Below are 17,822 nucleotides of genomic sequence, written 5' to 3'. Positions count from 1 at the left end.
AGCTGGTATTACAGGCGTGTGCCACCACGCCCAGCTAATTTTTGTACTTTTAGTAGGGGCGGGGGTTTCAACATGTTAGTCAAGCTGGTCTGGAACTCCTGACCTCAGGCGATCTGCTCACCTCGGCCTCCCAAAGTGCTGGGATTACAGGCGGGAGCCACGCCTGGCCTGTGAAAAGCATTTGAATGTGATAAATGTTGCCTAAGAAAAAATTTCCTATGGGTTCAGTATTTCCCTTGAGGCCCTAAACTGGGCCCAGCCACTACCCACAGAGGTGTGGGTGCTAGCTCTGTCCAATCCGCATGGGCTACATTCCATGTCAGTAGGACATGAAACTGCAGAGGCCAGAAGAGCCCCCGACACTTTTTTGGAGCCAGCTGTGCCCCATGCAGATGTGGGTCTGGGTGTGGTTCAGAATGGGCGCTGAACTTTCTTGCTCTGGCGGGGAGAACGCTGCGGTTCAAGGAAGAACCAATGACCCAAGAGGAACCAGCCTCTGTGTCTGCCGATGGGGAAAGGAACCGGGAGTGAGGTGAAAATTCTAAGGAGAGGTAAATAGTGGGTGTTGAGTGTTGGGGTGCGCTTGCCTTTCGGCCTCTCTGTCTCTCTAATCTCTACATATTTCCACAATCACCCGAGCCAGCGATCGGATCCGGCCAAGGATGTCTGCGGAAATGCCTAACAGAGACTCTCCCTCCTCGAGCCGTAACTCTCGCCAGACCCGAGAAGGTCCTCAACAGAGGGTGCCCTCCAGGGCCGGATTGGACCCTGCTTCGTGGGAGGCGGGACTCAGGGCTAGCGGATGGAGGGGTATTTAAGGCCGTGCTCAGTTGGAGGTGGCCAAGGGCAAAATGAGCGAGATTCAGGGCGCCGGGACCTACCCAGGCCCGGGGGACGCCTCCGACCTTAAGTACCCCCTGGGAACCAGGCTCAGGGAAGCTCTCACCGAGGCTCGGTTCCATCAGCTCTTCGGGAGCGAAGAGCTAGAGCCGGAGCGACCTGTAGAGCGCCGCTTTCCCCGGGTCTGCGGACTGTGGAGGCTGCGGGCTCGCTCCTGTTCCAGGACGGGGGCGTGGCGCCTGCTGCTGGCTCTGCTGCCCCCGCTGCACTGGCTGCCCCATTACCGCTGGCGAACCTGGCTGCTCGGAGATGCGGTGGCTGGAGTGACCGTGGGCATCGTGCACGTGCCCCAGGGTGAGAGGCCCTAACACCAGCCTTTCAGGAGCTCTAGAGGGCTTCCGGGAAGAGGGTAGGGAGCTGAGAATCTGGGAGCAGGTGGTGGGTTCGTGCCGCTGAAGGTGGGAGAGAGGGATCTGAGGCCAAGTTTGGGTTAAGGACTGTGAACTCCATCAGATCCCCACCTCCACCTCCTCTCATCTACCTGCAATCCTGCCAGAAGTCTTGGACAGGTTCTGGCTTAGAGAACTGGAGAGAGGCACAAAACGCCAGGCTCCCAGGACTTGGCCACAGGATCTCTGACCTCGTCTACCCCATGACCTCCCACTGAGGCCCATTAACCCCTCAGTTCCCTCTTGAGGCATGATTTAGCATCCTTCATGCCAGCCCCTAAGAGTGTGGGAAGGGGGTGAGTCCTGCAGCTTGGGCAAGGCCCCCTCCCCACAGCAGGCCTTTCCTTCCACTTCCATCCCAGGCATGGCTTTTGCCCTCCTGACTTCCGTGCCCCCGGTGTTTGGACTCTACACTTCTTTCTTTCCCGTCCTCATCTACAGCTTGCTGGGTACTGGGAGACACCTGTCCACAGGTGAGTGACCAGGGACTTCCAATGACTCCTCTTCCCTGTGGGGTGGAAATGGACAGGCACTCTTACTTCCCGTCTTCCTTATTTCCCTCTTCACCTCTCCCACCTTCACTTCCTTCCTTGCTCAACCCTGCCAGGAAACTGACCTAGACAATTCTCCTAGAGTGGGTGCAAAGAGATGGGAGATTACTTGAACTTTTTCCCCCTATGAAATTTGGTTAAAATGAATATCTCAGGGACTCGGAAGGGGAAGAAGAGGGGCATAGGCAGAGAATCTGCCGGAGGGAGCAGTTTTTGCCGACTGGTGCAGCTCTTCGTGCCCCACAGTCTTGACGGGGCAGCAGCCTTCCGGGAGAGCGGAGTCTGGCAGCAGCATCTCGGCCCCAGAGCGTGGAGCCTGAGTTGTTGCCCTGCCCAGGGCTGCCCAGCTGGTGATGTCTGCATGTGTCCCCCGTGGTAGGAACTTTCGCCATACTTAGCCTCATGACAGGCTCAGCTGTCGAGCGGCTGGTGCCAGAACCCCTAGTGGGGAACCTGAGCGGAATCGAGAGGGAGCAGCTGGAAGCTCAGCGGGTTGGGGTAGCCGCAGCCATGGCCTTCGGCAGCGGGGCGCTGATGGTGAGGGAGGACCCGGGGGGATCCCTGCTGGGGGGGCCGGGGAAATTGGGCCGGGGGAGAGAGAGAGGGACCAGCCTCCGGCTTGTTTTCGGGAGGGCTGAGGGGCGCGGGGCTGGTCTGCTTCTCTAGTTGGTGACTGCACGTCTTCCCCACCCCCGCAGCTGGGGATGTTCGCGCTGCAGCTAGGCGTCCTGTCCACCTTTTTGTCGGAGCCTGTGGTCAAGGCGCTGACCAGCGGAGCCGCGCTGCACGTGCTCGTGTCCCAGCTGCCGAGCCTCTTGGGGTTGTCCCTCCCGCGCCAGATCGGCTGCTTCTCTCTCTTCAAGGTGAAGTTGGGAGAAGAGAGAAGCGGCTTCTAAATGTCCCGGGAATAGGGAAACTCGAAAAAAGAGGAAGGACGGAGGGTGGAGGGATAGTGTGTGACAAGGGCGCTGGAAAGGTTGGAGCCCTGTGGCTGAACGAGGGCGCTGCGGAGGTGGAAGCCCTGGTGGTGGCACTTGGGAGAGAGGGCCTCGCCCTGGGGGCCCGCGCCGGGGCGCACGAACCCTGGCATGGGGCCCTCTGCTCACCGCCCCTGCCCGCAGACGCTGGCCGGCGTGCTGACTGCGCTGCCCCGGAGCAGTCCGGCTGAACTGACCATCTCGGCGCTCAGCCTGGCGCTGCTAGTGCCGGTCAAGGAATTGAACGTGAGATTCCGAGACCGGCTACCCACGCCGATCCCGGGGGAAGTCGTCATGGTGAGGATGGCCGTGTGCGCCGGCCCCTGCCCGCACAGACCCTGCCGTCCCGTGGGAACTGGCCGCTGCCGCCCCCTGGTGGAGTGCAGAGAGGCCACCGACCAGAGGGCCGGCTCACACTCACTTTCCCAGGCCTCCTAGAGGAGAACGCTTTGACCTTCCACAGTCCCCCTAGACACTGACACACGTCTCTCACGGAGCCCCCTCTAGACCTCTTAGAGTACCTTCCGCCATCCTACAGCGCTCCCTTGAGGTCTTGCTGGTCACAGCACCTTCTCTGACATCTGTCCTCACCAGGGTCCTTCTCTGTAATTCACCGTGCACTTCACCCTCCACTGATATTTCTCTCTCTCCTCCACTAACAGTTCCGCATCTCCACAGATGCCAGTATATCACTAGATATCGCCCAGCTTCTCTCTTTGGAAGGCTCAGTGGCATCTCTTCATATCCACCATCCTTCACAGAAGCCTCCTCTTACTTCTGCCATTCCAGCGCTCTGTGGCTCAGGCATACATCATTCCTCTTTTCCATCTCCACATTCCAAATCAGTTGTCAGGCCCCCATGCCAAACACATCCTGCTCCCCCGGGTGCTGGGCTCCTGCAACCAGCTAGGCCTGCATTATGGTCCCCTCTCATGCTCAGCCCTTCTAGCTTTTGCCAGGGCCCCCATCCCCTCCCCTGCCTTCATTTTGCTCTCTTTCTCAGGTGCTTCTGGCATCTGTGCTCTGCTTCACCTCTTCCCTGGACACAAGATACAACGTCCAGATAGTAGGGCTGTTGCCTGGAGGGTAAGACAGAATGAAAAGACGCCAGCTTTCTCTTCTCCCACCTCTCCCGCCCAACATTTCCTCTTATCTCTGTCCCCCCCATTTTCTCTGCCTTCCCTATCTCACTGCAGCACCCAACCCCTCCTCACCATGGATCCCTCCCTCTCCAGATTGCCCCAACCCCTCCTTCCCAACTTGGCTGAGCTGCCCAGGATTCTGGCTGACTCACTGCCCATCGCACTGGTTACTTTTGCGGTGTCCGCCTCCCTGGCCTCCATTTATGCAGACAAGTATAGCTACACTATTGACTCCAACCAGGTGGGACTCTGACTGTGGACCCCAACCCTCCCATCTGATCCCCACCACACCTTTGTCTCTCCTGCTTCATCTCACTGCATCCCTCCAGGAGCTCCTGGCACATGGTGCCTCCAACCTCATCTCCTCCCTCTTCTCTTGCTTTCCCAACTCGGCTACGCTGGCCACCACCAGTCTACTAGTGGATGCTGGTGGGAAAACACAGGTAAGAGGGCATCCTTGGGCCAGGAGAAAGCATGGGCCATCCAGGCAAGATGGTGGTGGTGAAGGAACGGGTGGAAAATGGCTAGATACCCAGGTGGCATCTATATAGAGAAGAATGGGGATCTGTGAGGGAGGGTGAGTGAGGGGGTAGAATTACAGATAAGAGGGATGGAAAATACCAGTGTTCCATGAAGACCTTTGTAGGCTCTAAGCACTAAAAAGTTTATGGTGCCCAGATGTGGTTCAAAATTAAAACACAAAACCATAAATTTGAGATAAAATTCTTATTTTTTTCACACAATGACATTGTCTTTTAAAAGAAATATCACATATCAAAGTCTCCCCCTAATATTTTTGGTTTCCCTTACTTTGCTGGTACCCCAAGCACGTGGTTAGCCTGCTTATAGGATAATCCCACAGTGGCTTTTAAGGTGGAGGTGGGCTGCAACACTTGGGAACTTGAACAACAGACATCTATGGGGAGACTGGCGAATGATATGCATTTAATTAATCGGGGGAAGGGGACGGTTAGATGTGAATGGCAGAATATTAAGAAGGGGGTTGTGTGGAAGGAGATTTGGGAGAAGGGAGACTTCTGAGGAAGACAAGGCAGAGTGGGCAGGGAGACCAGCTCTCACGTTGGCGGGGGGAGGCTCCCTTCCTTTTTTGCTTCCACCCCTCCTTCCCTCTAGCTGGCAGGCCTCTTCTCCTGCATAGTGGTTCTGTCAGTACTGCTGTGGCTGGGGCCCTTCTTTTACTATCTGCCCAAGGTAAGGAGCAGAGGAGGCGTAGCATGGCTGGGAGGGGTGGCTGTATTCCAGGACACTGAGGTAGTCAGCCCACCTCCTCTACCTCAAGGCTGTCCTGGCTTGCATCAACATCTCCAGCATGCGCCAGCTGTTCTTCCAGATGCAGGAACTTCCACAACTATGGCGCATCAGCCGCATGGACTTTGTGAGAAATGGCATTATCCCCAGTTGCCCCCTCCCATCTTCTTAGCATCCCCAGCCTCTGCCCTAAACCAAAGCAAATTGTCTGGTCCTAAATTCTGCAACCTACCCACTCCCTCAACACATATAACTCCTAATACCCTTTACTCACAGGCAAGGGAAAGGGTGGGGTTTGAAGCCCTTAGGCCTGAATATTTGTAACTTCCCAATTAGTGCAGGTCATTACATTTGGTGTGTGTCCCATTCAATCACCTCTGTTATTTCCCTCTGTCATGTTTTCTCCTTCCTGGGTCATCTCTCCCCAGCACTTGCCTTGGTAGTCACTGCCCTGGATCTCTTTCCCCAGCAGTGATGGCCTGGCTTTTCTTTTGGGCAATCCACCCCCTCCCTGTATTGCAGGCTGTGTGGATGGTCACATGGGTGGCTGTAGTGACCCTGAGTGTGGACCTGGGCCTGGCTGTGGGTGTGGTCTTCTCCATGATGACTGTGGTCTGCCGCACCCAGAGGTGGGCACAGAGATGGGTAGAGCTGAGGTCGGGGCAGGGGATAGAATGAGGTGCTTGGGATGACTCCCCAGCCAGGCCAGGCTTAACTGGAAATCTGACCCCATCTTCTTCCCTAGGGTGCAGTGCCTGGCACTTGGACAGGCTGAGGGGACAGAGCTCTACAGGCCACTCAAAGGAAGCCACAAGGTGGGTGAGCTGCAGCCACGGAAGGAAGGGAAGACTGGCCGCACGTTTCTCTGACCCTCTGACCTCTTAGCTCCTTCAGGTCCCAGGGCTCTGCATCCTGAGCTATCCAACACCGCTCTACTTTGGGACCCGTGGGCAGTTTCGCCGCAGCCTGGAGTGGCACTTGGGGCTTGGAGAAGGAGGAACGGTGAGGGAGTTTGATTTAGGAGGGAAGTGGATTCTCAGGGAGCGGGAGGCAAGTGGGCGTTCTGAGGGGACCCTTGTGCTCAAGGGGTGCACGTTCATGCTGTGTCTGGGAGTGGTGACTGCCCTTCTTTACTCATAGGAGACTTCAAAGCCAGATGGCCCAACTGTTGTAGGTGAGATGGGATGACGAGAAGGATTTGGGCATGCTGCTTGGTGGCACCTGGGTACTCCTGTCTTCTCCCATTCTAGCTGCTGAGCCTGTCAGAGTGGTGGTCCTAGACTTCAGTGGTGTCACCTTTGCAGATGCTGCTGGGGCCAGAGAAGTGGTGCAGGTGAGGGAGAGGGTAGGTTGAAGAGACACCCCTTATCATCTCAGTCATACCCTCTGATCTGGGACTTCACCCCTTTGCCCCTCCCTGCAGCTGGCCAGCCGATGTCGAGATGCTAGGATCCGCCTCCTCTTGGCTCAGTGTAATGGTGAGATGTGTGGAGAAGGGTAGGGCCCAGTGCCTGGGCAATGACTGGATGCCTGCAGGAGGGAAAAGGACCTGGTGTGGATTTAGGGTCTCAGAGCCTGACACCCTCTCCCATAGCCTCGGTGCTGGGGACGCTGACCCAGGCAGGACTCCTGGACAGGGTGACTCCAGATCAGCTGTTTGTGAGTGTGCAGGATGCAGCTGCTCATGCCCTAGGGAGCCTGCTAAGGGGACAGTAGCACCAGGAGCAGGAGCCGGGAGGTGCCAGGCTGCAGCCAATGAGGCAGGGGTGAGTGGCTGGAGACCCAGGGAGAGGGGTTTGGGAAAGGGTCTGTGGAGAAAGATCAAGAAGAAAAGGATGGGGCCAGAATGAATAGTGGATTGAAGACCAACTCAGGGAGCCTGGGTTGAGCTATGGGTGAAGAACTGAAGAACTCAGATCCCTAAGTTAGTGGGGTACCCCTGAGAGGACTGCCACATTTCAAGGGAGAGGGGTGCTTAATCTATTCCTGACATGTCTCCTCTCTTCTCCAGGAGCCCACTGACCATAAGATTTGTACAGTGTGGGTCTGACCTCATCACTTGGAGTGCAGAGGGCCCCAGCGACATGTGTGTGATGAGGATCATGAGCCCTGAGCCCCCTTACCTAATGTAACTAATAAAATGAAGCTGAGTGCTTTGGAATCCATGAAGTGAGTCTAGCTGTTTGCACAAGGACTCTGGTGCCCCTTCTTTTGTGCCCACAGCATTGCAGAGACACACTAAGAATGGCTTTCACCATGTGTTCACCAGCCCTCGCCCCAGCCCCAGAGCCACAAGCTCTGTCTGTGGGGGTGGGGCTGGAGCACGTGTAGAGAGTACTGGGTTTAAAGATGCAGGTGAAGGGCACTGTCTTGAGATTATGTGTTGGAGAACTTCCCCACCCCTTCAGTCCCAAGAAGATGAGAGGACAGACAGTGTTTCCACCTTAGGTTCTTAGAGTCCCCCTGGGCTCTTTGGCACTTGGAAAGTGATCCCCCCCATTTCCTGCCCCATGAGAATGGGGAGAGGGGAGGACTTGGCACTGGCTGTGGGAGAGGTTATGGCTCCACCAGGCCTCTGGGCACTCGAAAAAGGAGGGGTGTTACCAGGACAACCCCGATTGGGCATCAAGTTTGGAAAGGGAAGAGTGAGGAACTAGGGGCTCAGGGACAGTCAGTAGAGTGCACACAGGGTGGTGGGGTTTGCTGGAAATTCCTGGCAGGGACAAGGAGGCAGGCCCAGCCTGACAGTAAGAAATCCCCTGCGGGCCTTCACTGTGAGGTCATGCACTGCAGCCGGTGTTTGAAGAAGAGCAGCCGGTGTTTGGCCATTTGGCTCTCGTCCAGTGATCCTGGGTAACGGTACCGGGCGTAAGTCTCTGCCCCGGCATCCCTTGATGTCCAAGGCAGCTTCAATTTGGATGCATGATCTACCACGACGTCGGAGCAGGAGCCAACCCGAAGGGAACCAAGCCCATCCAGGAAGAATTCTGGGGGTAGAGGGGAGTGTGTCACAGTAAGGCGTCCTGAGGGTGCAGAAGGCCGATCACTAAGGGAGAACTCAAATTTAGGGAGTGCAAAGTCTGTGCGCAAAGATTTGTTTCTAAGGACCTTGAGCGTATAAGTCAAATCCTGGGTCTCACTTTTACTCTTGTGTAAATGGAATCAATATACTTGTGCTTTGAAAACGGAAAAATCTGCCCCCACTCCCAGAGGTTAAATAAACGCCAGATGGGTTGCACTGACTACGTAGTCTGAACTAGGGGAAGCGCTGGGAGTAGAGTAGGGGTGGCGGGAACAGTGGTGGGGAAGCTTATGGGAGCCCAGTGGCTGTGCTGGGAATGGAGGCTTAAAGGGTATGCGGGGCTGGGAGAGGGTGGGTCTCTCGCCCAGGTGTAGGTCTTGCTAAATCACTGCAGAACTGTTCTAGGGTTCCCGGTGGCGGCTGGGCGCAGGTGCGGCAGAGGAGAGACCAGGAACCTTGTGCCAGCGCCTCGCGGGGCTGCTGATAGGGTCGGCCGGGAGGGGGCGCCACTCACCCAGGTGAGCCACGCGGCTGAGGCGGGGATCGAAGCCGACCTCGCGCACCTTGTCAGTCCGCGCCAGGAAGAAGTTAACCACACCGTCGGTGACTACGCAGCCTGGGAAGCCGATGAGCTCGTGGTGGAAGCCGCGCCTTTGCCGGAGGCAATTCCCGAGGCCTGGGGCGCCGGGATCCACGCTCAGCAGCTGCCGGTAGGTGGTGGCGAAGCCGGAGATCTCGCGCACCGCGCCCCCGACCTGCAGGGAAAGGGAGGCTGGCTCCAGGAGGGCCGGGGACCAGGGACCCGAAGGGGGCAGATCTGCGCTCCGGTGTCTTCGGGGGTACCCCTGCCTCATCCTCTTCCGCTCCACCCCTGCAGGACTCAGACAGTTCCCAGGTCCCACTTCGTGGTCCTCTCTGTCCCAGGGCTGGCCGTTCCTGGCCGCAGGGCCCCGCCATGGCCTTAGCCTGCCTGTTCAAGGCCCTTCTCCACCCCACATCCTGCGGCCCCTGCCCTACCAGGTCCAGCGGCGTCCGCTCCAGCACGTCCACAAGCCTCTCCAGCCGCGTCCGTGCCGTGAAAACGAAGTCGTCATCCACCCACAGCACGTACTTGGTGGTTACTTGGGACACGGCCAGGTTCCGGCCCGCGAACCAGCCCTGGCAGAAAAGTGTATGTAGTTGGGGAGGCTGCAGAATAGGACATGGCCCTCTGCCACCCTTCTTTCTCTCCCCGACCCTTCTCAGCCTGTGTCCTTCTCCTGACTTTTGAGTGCTTTTGAATGGCCGGGAGTTAGGTAAAAAAAAAAATGCAGATCCCCACAGAGGTTCCGAGTCAGTGGTCTTGGAATGCGTTTAGTTTCTGTGTGCATTTATTTATTCATTCATCGGCTATTTTATTGAATGCCATCAGGCACTAAGCACCATTCTAAGAATGCAGAGAGAATTTCCTGCTCCCACAAAGCTTACATTCCAAGAATCCTCATGCTTAACGGGCACCCCATGATTCTGAGGCAGGCGGTCCTTGAATCACCACCCTGGAGGTGGCACCCTTGAGGATGCCCCCCTGAGGGAGTCCTCTGGCCTCCATTCCGCCTGCCAGCTGCACACCTTGCCGAAGGGCATGAGATAGTGCTCCACGTAGGGGCCGCTAATGCGCTCTGGCTTGTCGCTGTCGTCAGCGATGACCACGGTGACTGTCGGGTAGAAGCGACGGATACTGGCAAGGAGAGCCCGTAGCCGATCATAACGGAGGAAGGTCTTGGTGGCAATCGTGACTAGAGCGCTGATGTTGTACTGCGCTGAGATTGGGTGCAGACAAGGAGAGTTGGGAGAGAGGAACAGGTAGATATCCCCTCCCAGGGCCATCCTCTCCCACTGTGCTCCCCACCAAGGTGGATCTAATACATCCCTGCCCCTGCCAGCCTCACCTCCCTTGGGTAGAGACCCAGGTGGGTACAGCCGAGGGTTGGGGGGGTGTCTTATTCGGATGGTGAAGGCAGCCTCATGTCCCTCGGTGGAGAACCGGACTGGGAAGAAAGGACATGGCATTTGACCCTGAAGGGTGGGGCGACATTCTGTTTTCATCCAATCAATATTTAAGGGCCTACTCTGTGTCCCACCTTTCTAGACCTTGGTGGATGAGCACACAAGGTTCTTACATTCACAGAACTTACATTCTAATGGGTAGGAGAAAAGCAATAAAAAAGTTTTAAGTAAAAGCTAACCATTATTGAGCATTTACTATGTGCCAGACCCTTTAAAAAATGACCTTAAATATATGCACTCATTTTATTCTTATGATAACCCTATTAAGAAGATTCCTACAACAGAAAAAGAAGCCGAGACAAAAAAGTAACTTGCCACATTTACACAACTATTAAGCAACAAAGCTGACAGGAACCTAGTCAGTCTGGTGCCAGGCTAAGAAAATTTAAAAATTCAGATACTGGTAAGTGTTGAATGGAAAATAAGACAAACAAGTAATGTAATAGTGAAGAGGAGACATTTGGGCTGAGATTTAAATGACAAGAAGGAGCCGGTCTGCAAAAATCTGGGGACCAGCATTCCAGGCTGAGAAAACAGCAAGTGGAAGGCTCTAATGTAGAAGCAAACTTCGTGCAACTAACAAGCTTTGGGAGAAGCAGGAGGGCTCTCAGGGCCCTTTTGCTGGAGAAGGAATGTAAACCCAGGAAGGTAAAGGCCTTTGCCCTCTAGTAAGGGTGAGCTGGGAGTATAGTCTTCTAACTCCTTGGGACAGGTCTCTTCCTGAGGCCCCACGGTTGGCCTAAAGGGGAGACACACCTAAAGCTTGGGTTTCCCTCTGACCTGCTCCAGCCCCAGATGAACAAAGGCCTCTTCTCTCCCTCTCTGGCCGGGCTGGTCCAGTTGAAGCACGCATTGTGTGGCTGGACAGCTCTGGCCATAGCCCAGATGCCTCCCACGCCCTCTGCCATTTGACCACTCCAGCCTTTCTGGTTCTTCTCTGTTTGGCCAGCCTGCCCCTCTCTTCACCCAGGCCTCACACCTGTGTCTGCTGTGTTGGTCTGGTAGCTTCGGCTGCTGTAAGTGACCAGTTGTAGTTGCCTGTTGAGTTGGTCCAGCCCTGAGCTGACAAGGGTGAGATCTGTCTGCCCCTCTCCAGTGAGAGTCACTCCAGTCACTTCCCCTGCCACATCCCAGGTACCCAGGGAGGCAGTCAGGTTCACCTAGAAGGGATTGGAGAGTTAGGGCTCAGGTGCACTTCTTGCCTCCCTGATTCCTCCATCCTTCTCTTAGTAGCCCTGCCTCCCGCCCAGCGTTCTTGATGCCCACCTGGCCTCCTCGCCTTCCTGTTTTCTCTCACCTGGTATACCTCCTGACCAGAAGCTGCCTGAAGGCTCAGCCCTAGGAGAAGGGAGGGGGGATCAGAATTACACAGACAACCCTGAATTCTTTCTCGTTTTCTCTCCCTGCTGTCACCACACACAATAGAGAACTTTCCACCCATTCTTCTTATTGAGGCCTCAGCAGGGGACACTGTATAACATAGCCTACAGTGACTGATTTTTGAGCCTTTCCTATCAAAGCTTGCCCTATGGCCTGCCCTGCCTACCACCTAACCAATGGTTAGTCAGCAAAAAATAGATTCTTCCCCCGAAAACTCCAATTATAGTCTTCTGAAATTCCTAGCGTCCCTTCTGTCCTCACCTCCCACCTCCTAAGCCCCCTTCTGACCTTAAGTCCCCTTTTCATCAGAAGTTCCCACCTCCCATTCCGACCATCGCTCATTCTTTCTCACCCAACCTTGGGCTCTGCCACCTGCACTGTGGCTGAGGTCATCCTTTGGGACCCTCCTCCCTACCTGGCACCAAGATGCTCCTGAGGGGCTGGACTTCCACACCCTGCAGGGGGTACTGGAGTGGGGAGTTGGCAGGGGCTATGAGAAGTTGGTCAGCTGGCGACTGGCTCCTGGCAGCGGAGGAAGGAGAGGACAGAGGAGAGTGGGGGGCGGAGAGGGGCTCTCCCTCCTGGACACAATCACTGCTCTCCCCCTGTGGCGTCATGCCCTTCTTTCAAGCTGGTACCTTGACAGAAAGGCCTGGAACTCCTGCTCTCTTGTGGAGGAGGCAGTCCTCAGCTCTGCAGGGTCAAAGGCCTTGGTGAGGTCAATGGCTTGGACTTGTTTCTGGAATGGGAGGGGAAGGCCCCTCCCGCTGGACTCACAACTGCAGTTGTTCTGAACCAGCAGCCTGAAGGGGTAGTGAGGGTCATCAGCGCCCAGCTACACAGCTCCATTGATCCCATAAACACTGACACAGCACCCAACACCTTGGTCCTGCAACTCTGTCCATTTAGGATCTGTCCCCTTAAACGCTGCCCTTCAAATAGTCCTCGGGAGGGGGACCAAGGTTCTGATGATCCAGCCCCTGAATCTGGATTTTACAGTTGTAGGATAGGGCCAGTTACTAGGATTTCAGGAGCTGCCTATCCAGCATCCAGGACTCCACCTGGAGTCTCTTCTCATGTCTGAATCGGGACCTCAGGGAGTCTTTCAGGGCCCTCCCTTGACTGCACAACCTCCCACGCCCATCCCCATCCTCATCCCCTTGGCAAGGTTCAGAGAGAACAGATTTTCCCCAGCCCAAGCCTCAGCAGCCTCCCACTTCCACCTCCCAGTTCACTCCACACAACCCGTCAGGAGAACACAGGCATCTGAGCCCAGCAGTGGAGGAAACAAAAGCCCCTAGACCACCCCCGGCGAGCGCCGCGCTGCCGCCGCCGCGGTCGGCACTCACCCGACTACTTGCTCCTTGATCCTGACCGGGATGTGTGCGTAGCGGGGCTCAGGAGCAAGATCTGGCAGCTCAGGCCTGCGGGGGCTCTGCGGGGGCGCCCACGGCGCAAAAGGTGCCCGGAGGCCGGACATGTCCCGGGTGCTCGCGTACAGGAGCCCCAGCGAGGCGCAGGCGAGCAGCAGGACCAGCGCGAACAGGGCCCGGCGGCCCAGCCACATCCTAGGTGTGGGTAGGGTGGGGAGTGAGAAAGGGAGGGACGGAGGGAGGCCAAGGGCTGGGCCCTTGGCCCCCCGCGACCTCAGAGGCTCCTGCCGGCTCCCAAGGGCGCACTCCACTCCACACACCGAGACAGGGTTTGCACTGCCAGTCTCGGTCTTCTCGGTACCCCTCCCCTCACTTCCCGGGCCCTAGGGACTCCCGGCCTCCTTTCTTCTCGCCCTCTTCTGCATCTTGGTTTCCTCTCACACCCGAGGCCTGGCATCTTAATGCGGAAGACATTTGGATGCCGCGGTTTCGACGCGGCCAGGCGTGAGCAGAAAAGCCCCGCTGTATTAGGAGCGGCCGCCCCCAAGCCCGCCGCCTACCCTGGCCGGCGCGCCCCCCACTCCTCAGTCCGAGCATCACCTGGGCCGGGGTGGGCTGTGGAGGGCGGCTCCACACCTAGCCTGTCACAAAAATGCAGAATCACGCCCGTGCTGGCGGGCGCCCCCGGCGGAGGTGACCCGATGAGTGGCCTCGGGAAGCGGCGTGGGGGACCGGGTGGACCAGGAAGCGCGCCTCCTCCCGCCTCCTGCTCCTCCTCCCTCATCCCCCACCCGGCACTGACCTGTCTAACGTTCTAAGGCAGCGGCAAAATTTCGGTCCGGGCTGTGCCGGGCTCTCGGCCCCAGCCTGAGGGTCCTCATGGGGCTGGGGGCTACCCGATGGGGGAGCTGGGCGTGAGCCTGAAGGGTGTGGGGGACCCTTCTGCCTCTGGAGCGCGCCCGACCCCTCCCGCCTTGGAACTCTCCCGGCTTTTGTGAAGCGCTGCGCGGTGGCGGTTCTGGGCGTTTCCTGCCTGGGGGCGGTTGGAGAGGCGCGAGGACCAAGTTCAGAGTCACTTGCACCCCAGCCCCGGGGGCAAAGCTGGGGATCCCTGGCGCCGCGTCCCAAAGGCAGCGCAGGGAGGGCTCCGGCAGCTGCCCGGCTCCTCACGCCGCAGGGCAGCGCGGCTCAGCTCCCGGCTGATTGCGGCTGCTCGGGCTCCGCGCGGGGAATGTGAGCGCCCCGGCGCCTTCTGGTGGGCGCGGAGGAAACTGCGGGGGCGCAGAGCAGACGCGGGAAGGTCCTGGCTCGTAGTCCCCAGCCCTTTGCCTCTAAACCCTGGCATCTCAACCGCCTGCTCCCAAGACCAGCCATTCCGTGGCCTGCTCGTTCTGAGCTTGTAGGCAACCATGGGCAAATAAGGCTTTGGGAGAAGGTGGGGCGGGGGCGCGCTAAAACCCACGTCAAGGAAGGTTTGAATGCTAGAATGAATATAAAGGAAACAACCCCTGAAAAATAAACGCTCTGCCTAACAAAGACAGATGCACAGCCTCCCCCTGTCCCTCCTCCCCCGCCCTGCCTTTCATTATTAAACAGACACTTAGGAGATACACATTGGGCAATTCAAGGGCCTATTTCCCCTAACTGCCCCTTGGTGCAACCTTTGCAGGAGGAAGTAAACCCCAGAGTGGCCAGATTGGCGGTAGTTCTGCCTGGAAACCTTAGGTCGTAGACAGCCTGATACCTCACACTGCCGAGAATCAGAGTTCTGTGGCTCCATGGTTCTAATAAAAGATGCATCAAGATTCAAGAGGAAAAAAAGATATAATAAGAAATATAGAACATAATGAAAATATGTGTGTGTGTGGTGGATTATTAAATGAATGAATTTTATACCAATAAATGACTAATCAGCTGTAGGGGGGAGTGGAATCTCTATCCTTCTTACACCAAAATTCCAAGTCTATTATAATATTAAAGGTGAAATCATAAAAGTGGTAAAAGAAATCATGAAGGCCGGCACAGTAGCTCATGCTTGTAATCCCAGCACCTTGGGAGGCCCAGTGGAGAGGATCTCTTGAGCCCAGGAATTTGAGACCAGCCTGGGCAACATGGTGAGACCTCCATTTCTACAAAAAATTTTAAAATTAGCCCAGCGAGGTGGCTCACGCCTGTAGTCCAACTACTTGGGAGGCTGAAGTGGGAAGATGGCTTGAGCCTGGGAGGTTGATGCTGCAGTGAGTTGAGATGGTGCCACTGCACTCTAGCCTGGGTGACAGAGCGAGACTGTGTCTCAAAAAAAGAAATCATGGAATTTTTGTTTTGTTTTGTTTACATTCTTGGAGTAGGGAAGAGATCTCCAAGCCAGATGTAAAGGGAAATATTAATAAATCTGACTATATGAAAAACTTAAGTCAAGAAATTAACATAAACTAAAATTGAGAGAGAATGACAAACTGTGAGAAAATATTTGTAACATGCAAGATAGATAAAGATCTACTTTATCTGGTTGGTGCCCCCAGGGGAGATGATCGGGAATGAATTATGAACCATTGAAAACATAGGAATCCTGAGTCCACACTCATAATATATAGATAATTAATTAATTAAATGAAAGAAGGAGAAGGGAGAATGCCAATTAATAAATGTGGAAGGAGCTGATGGAGTTGGAAAATAACTTTTTTGCAACCATCGTAGTAAAGGTTGGTTTGGTCAAGAATTATCAATGGCCGGGCGCGGTGGCTCAAGCCTGTAATCCTAGCACTTTGGGAGGCCGAGGCGGGTGGATCACGAGGTCAAGAAATCGAGACCATCCTGGTCGACATGGTGAAACCCCGTCTCTACTAAAAATACAAAACATTAGCTGAGCATGGTGGCGCGTGCCTGTAATCCCAGCTACTAAGGAGGTTGAGGCAGGAGAATTGCCTGAACCCAGGAGGCGGAGGTTGCCGTGAGCCGAGATCGCGCCATTGCACTCCAGCCTGGATAACAAGAGTGAAACTCCGTCTCAAAAAAAAAAAAAAAAGAATTATCAATGAATGCTAATTCTAGGGGGAAAGTTTGACAGAAGCAGGGTATGTACATAGCTTAAGTATCTCCCCATAGTTGGCTTATTCGTTGCAAGAGGAAAAATTGCAACAGCAATTTTTCTTTAACTGCACAGTGGGAAAGCCAGACAGCATCTTGACTTGGTGGCCAAAATTAACATCACCAATGAAGGACAGAAGATTATCATGTGCCTCCAGAAATGTTCCCTTGAAAAAGACACGACATAATTTAGGTGGTGTTCTGAGTGGGGCTACATAACTTGATTTTAAATACAAAGAAACAGACAGACCCCAAGTAAGAAATATTTGCTATGTATAAAAGAAACTTATGCTGGGCACTATGGCTCATGTCTATAATCCCAGCACTTTGGGAGGCCGAGGTGGGTGGATCACTTGAGGTAGGGAGTTCGAGACCAGCCAGGCCTGCATGGTGAACCCGTTTTTACTAAAAGTACAAAAATTAGCCAGGCATTGTGGTGTGTACCTGTAATCCCAGCTACTCTGGAGGCTGAGGCAGGAGAATTGCTTGAACCCTGGAACCCAGAGGTGGACGTTGAAGTGAGCCAAGATTGCACCACTGCACTTCAGCCTGGGTGACAGAGTGAGACCCTGCCACACACACACACACACAAAAAGACACTTAATGCAAAAATTAGCTGGGCATGGTGGTCCACACCTGTAATCCCAACTACTTAGGAGGCTGAGGCATGAGACTCACTTGAACCTGGGAGGCAAAGGTTACAGGGAGCCAAGATTTTGCCACTGCACTCCCGTCTGGGTGACAGAACAAAATTCTGTCTCAAGAAAAGAAAGAGAAAAGAAAGAAAAACTGGCTAGTGTTTTTTAAAATGTCAGACATGAAAGACAAAGAATGAGGAAATGTTCCAGATTAAAGGAGATAAAGAGACATGGCAACTAAGTGCAAAATGTGATCCTAGATTCAATCCTGTCCTCAAGGGAAAAAAATGATATAACAGACGTTTTGGGGGACAATGTAAAAAATTGGGGCTAGGTGAGGTGGTTTGTGTCTGTAATCTTGTAGGGTCCAGCCCTACAAGGTCCTTTGAGCCCTTCTCTGCAGGTGTGGAGATGAGAAACTGTAGAAATAAAAGACACAAGACACAGAGATAGAGAAAAGACAGTTTGGGCCCAGGGGTCCACTGCCAACCAAAGTGCGGAGTCCCGCAGGGGCCCAGAGCGTCTGCACACTCTGACTTTTATTGGGCGTGGTACAAAGCTGGGGGCAGGGTACATAGGGAGTGGTGCAAATCTGGGGGCAGGGTACATAGGGAGTGGTGCAAATCTGGGGGCAGAGTACATAGGGCATGGTGCAAAGCTGGGGGCAGAGTAGGTAGGGCATGGCATTGGTGGTCAATGATAGGGTCAAGCACATCACGTGTCATATAGGTAGGGGCCCAAGTCTTTCTAGTAGCCAGGATGAGGTAAGGAGCATAATGCATCAGTGCTTTTCCATACTTGTCAAGAAAGAACAAAGACATTAAGATTTATATTAGTTTAACTGATTATCTCTTCTAAGAAAAAAGCAACCAGGTGCAGAAGTGGAACCTGAGAGTGGACACGGAATGTGACCACTGAAGCACAGCACCACATGGAGACAATTAAGCCCCCGGATGTCTGTGGGCCTACCTGACAGCCGTCAGGCGTACGCAAGAGCTTGGAGGAGTGGAGTTTTCTCCTCACTCTCCCGAGGAAGGAGATGTTTAGC

General features: G+C 55.0%; 2 protein-coding genes across 5 annotated transcripts; one reads left to right on the top strand and one right to left on the bottom strand.

Annotated features, from left to right (window-relative positions):
* Window positions 1-86: 86 nt before the first annotated feature.
* Window positions 87-7,393, top strand: SLC26A10 (solute carrier family 26 member 10). The gene is given in 18 exon segments (XM_032289336.1): window positions 87-1,194; window positions 1,652-1,762; window positions 2,220-2,377; window positions 2,539-2,703; window positions 2,962-3,114; window positions 3,821-3,903; window positions 4,053-4,200; window positions 4,289-4,402; window positions 5,094-5,171; window positions 5,260-5,355; window positions 5,751-5,857; window positions 5,974-6,043; window positions 6,114-6,230; window positions 6,369-6,402; window positions 6,479-6,561; window positions 6,652-6,706; window positions 6,823-6,938; window positions 6,940-7,393. Coding segments are annotated over 18 exon segments (2,079 nt in total). The 5' UTR covers window positions 87-851; the 3' UTR covers window positions 6,988-7,393.
* B4GALNT1 (beta-1,4-N-acetyl-galactosaminyltransferase 1) lies at window positions 4,667-14,434 on the bottom strand. 4 transcript variants are annotated; one of them, XM_032289385.1, is made up of 11 exons: window positions 13,852-14,434; window positions 13,026-13,244; window positions 12,315-12,479; window positions 12,092-12,198; window positions 11,594-11,634; window positions 11,276-11,456; window positions 10,179-10,277; window positions 9,859-10,049; window positions 9,268-9,408; window positions 8,765-9,005; window positions 4,667-8,215 (listed from the first exon to the last, which is right to left on the bottom strand). In XM_032289385.1, the coding sequence occupies exons 2-11, from the start codon at window positions 13,241-13,243 to the stop codon at window positions 7,998-8,000; spliced, it is 1,602 nt and encodes a 533-aa protein (XP_032145276.1). In that variant the 5' UTR covers window position 13,244; window positions 13,852-14,434; the 3' UTR covers window positions 4,667-7,997. The 4 variants fall into 4 exon arrangements, 3 of the variants coding, with proteins under 3 accessions (XP_032145276.1, XP_032145282.1, XP_032145268.1); XR_004272264.1 differs by lacking the exon at window positions 13,852-14,434 and having other exon boundaries at window positions 6,555-6,758; window positions 7,916-8,215; window positions 13,026-13,258; XM_032289391.1 differs by lacking the exon at window positions 13,852-14,434 and adding an exon at window positions 13,650-13,812 and having other exon boundaries at window positions 7,595-8,215.
* Between the last annotated feature and the right edge of the window lie 3,388 nt (window positions 14,435-17,822).

The sequence above is a fragment of the Sapajus apella genome, unplaced genomic scaffold (assembly GCF_009761245.1).
Source record: "Sapajus apella isolate SASKATOON/1434 unplaced genomic scaffold, GSC_monkey_1.0 scaffold2, whole genome shotgun sequence".
Classification (NCBI taxonomy): domain Eukaryota; kingdom Metazoa; phylum Chordata; class Mammalia; order Primates; family Cebidae; genus Sapajus; species Sapajus apella.
This window is presented reverse-complemented; position numbering and strand designations above follow the sequence as displayed.

Bases quoted from the DNA above. Each gene is read 5' to 3' on its own strand.
- B4GALNT1 (XM_032289385.1), bottom strand. From the start codon at position 13,243: ATGTGGCTGGGCCGCCGGGCCCTGTTCGCGCTGGTCCTGCTGCTCGCC. The intron at 12,199-12,314 runs GTACCAGCTTGA...CTCCGCTGCCAG, and splicing joins TTCCAGGCCTTTCTGTCAAG to GAGCCAGTCGCCAGCTGACC. The intron at 8,216-8,764 runs GTGAGTGGCGCC...CTCTACCCCCAG, and splicing joins CAGCCGCGTGGCTCACCTGG to AATTCTTCCTGGATGGGCTT.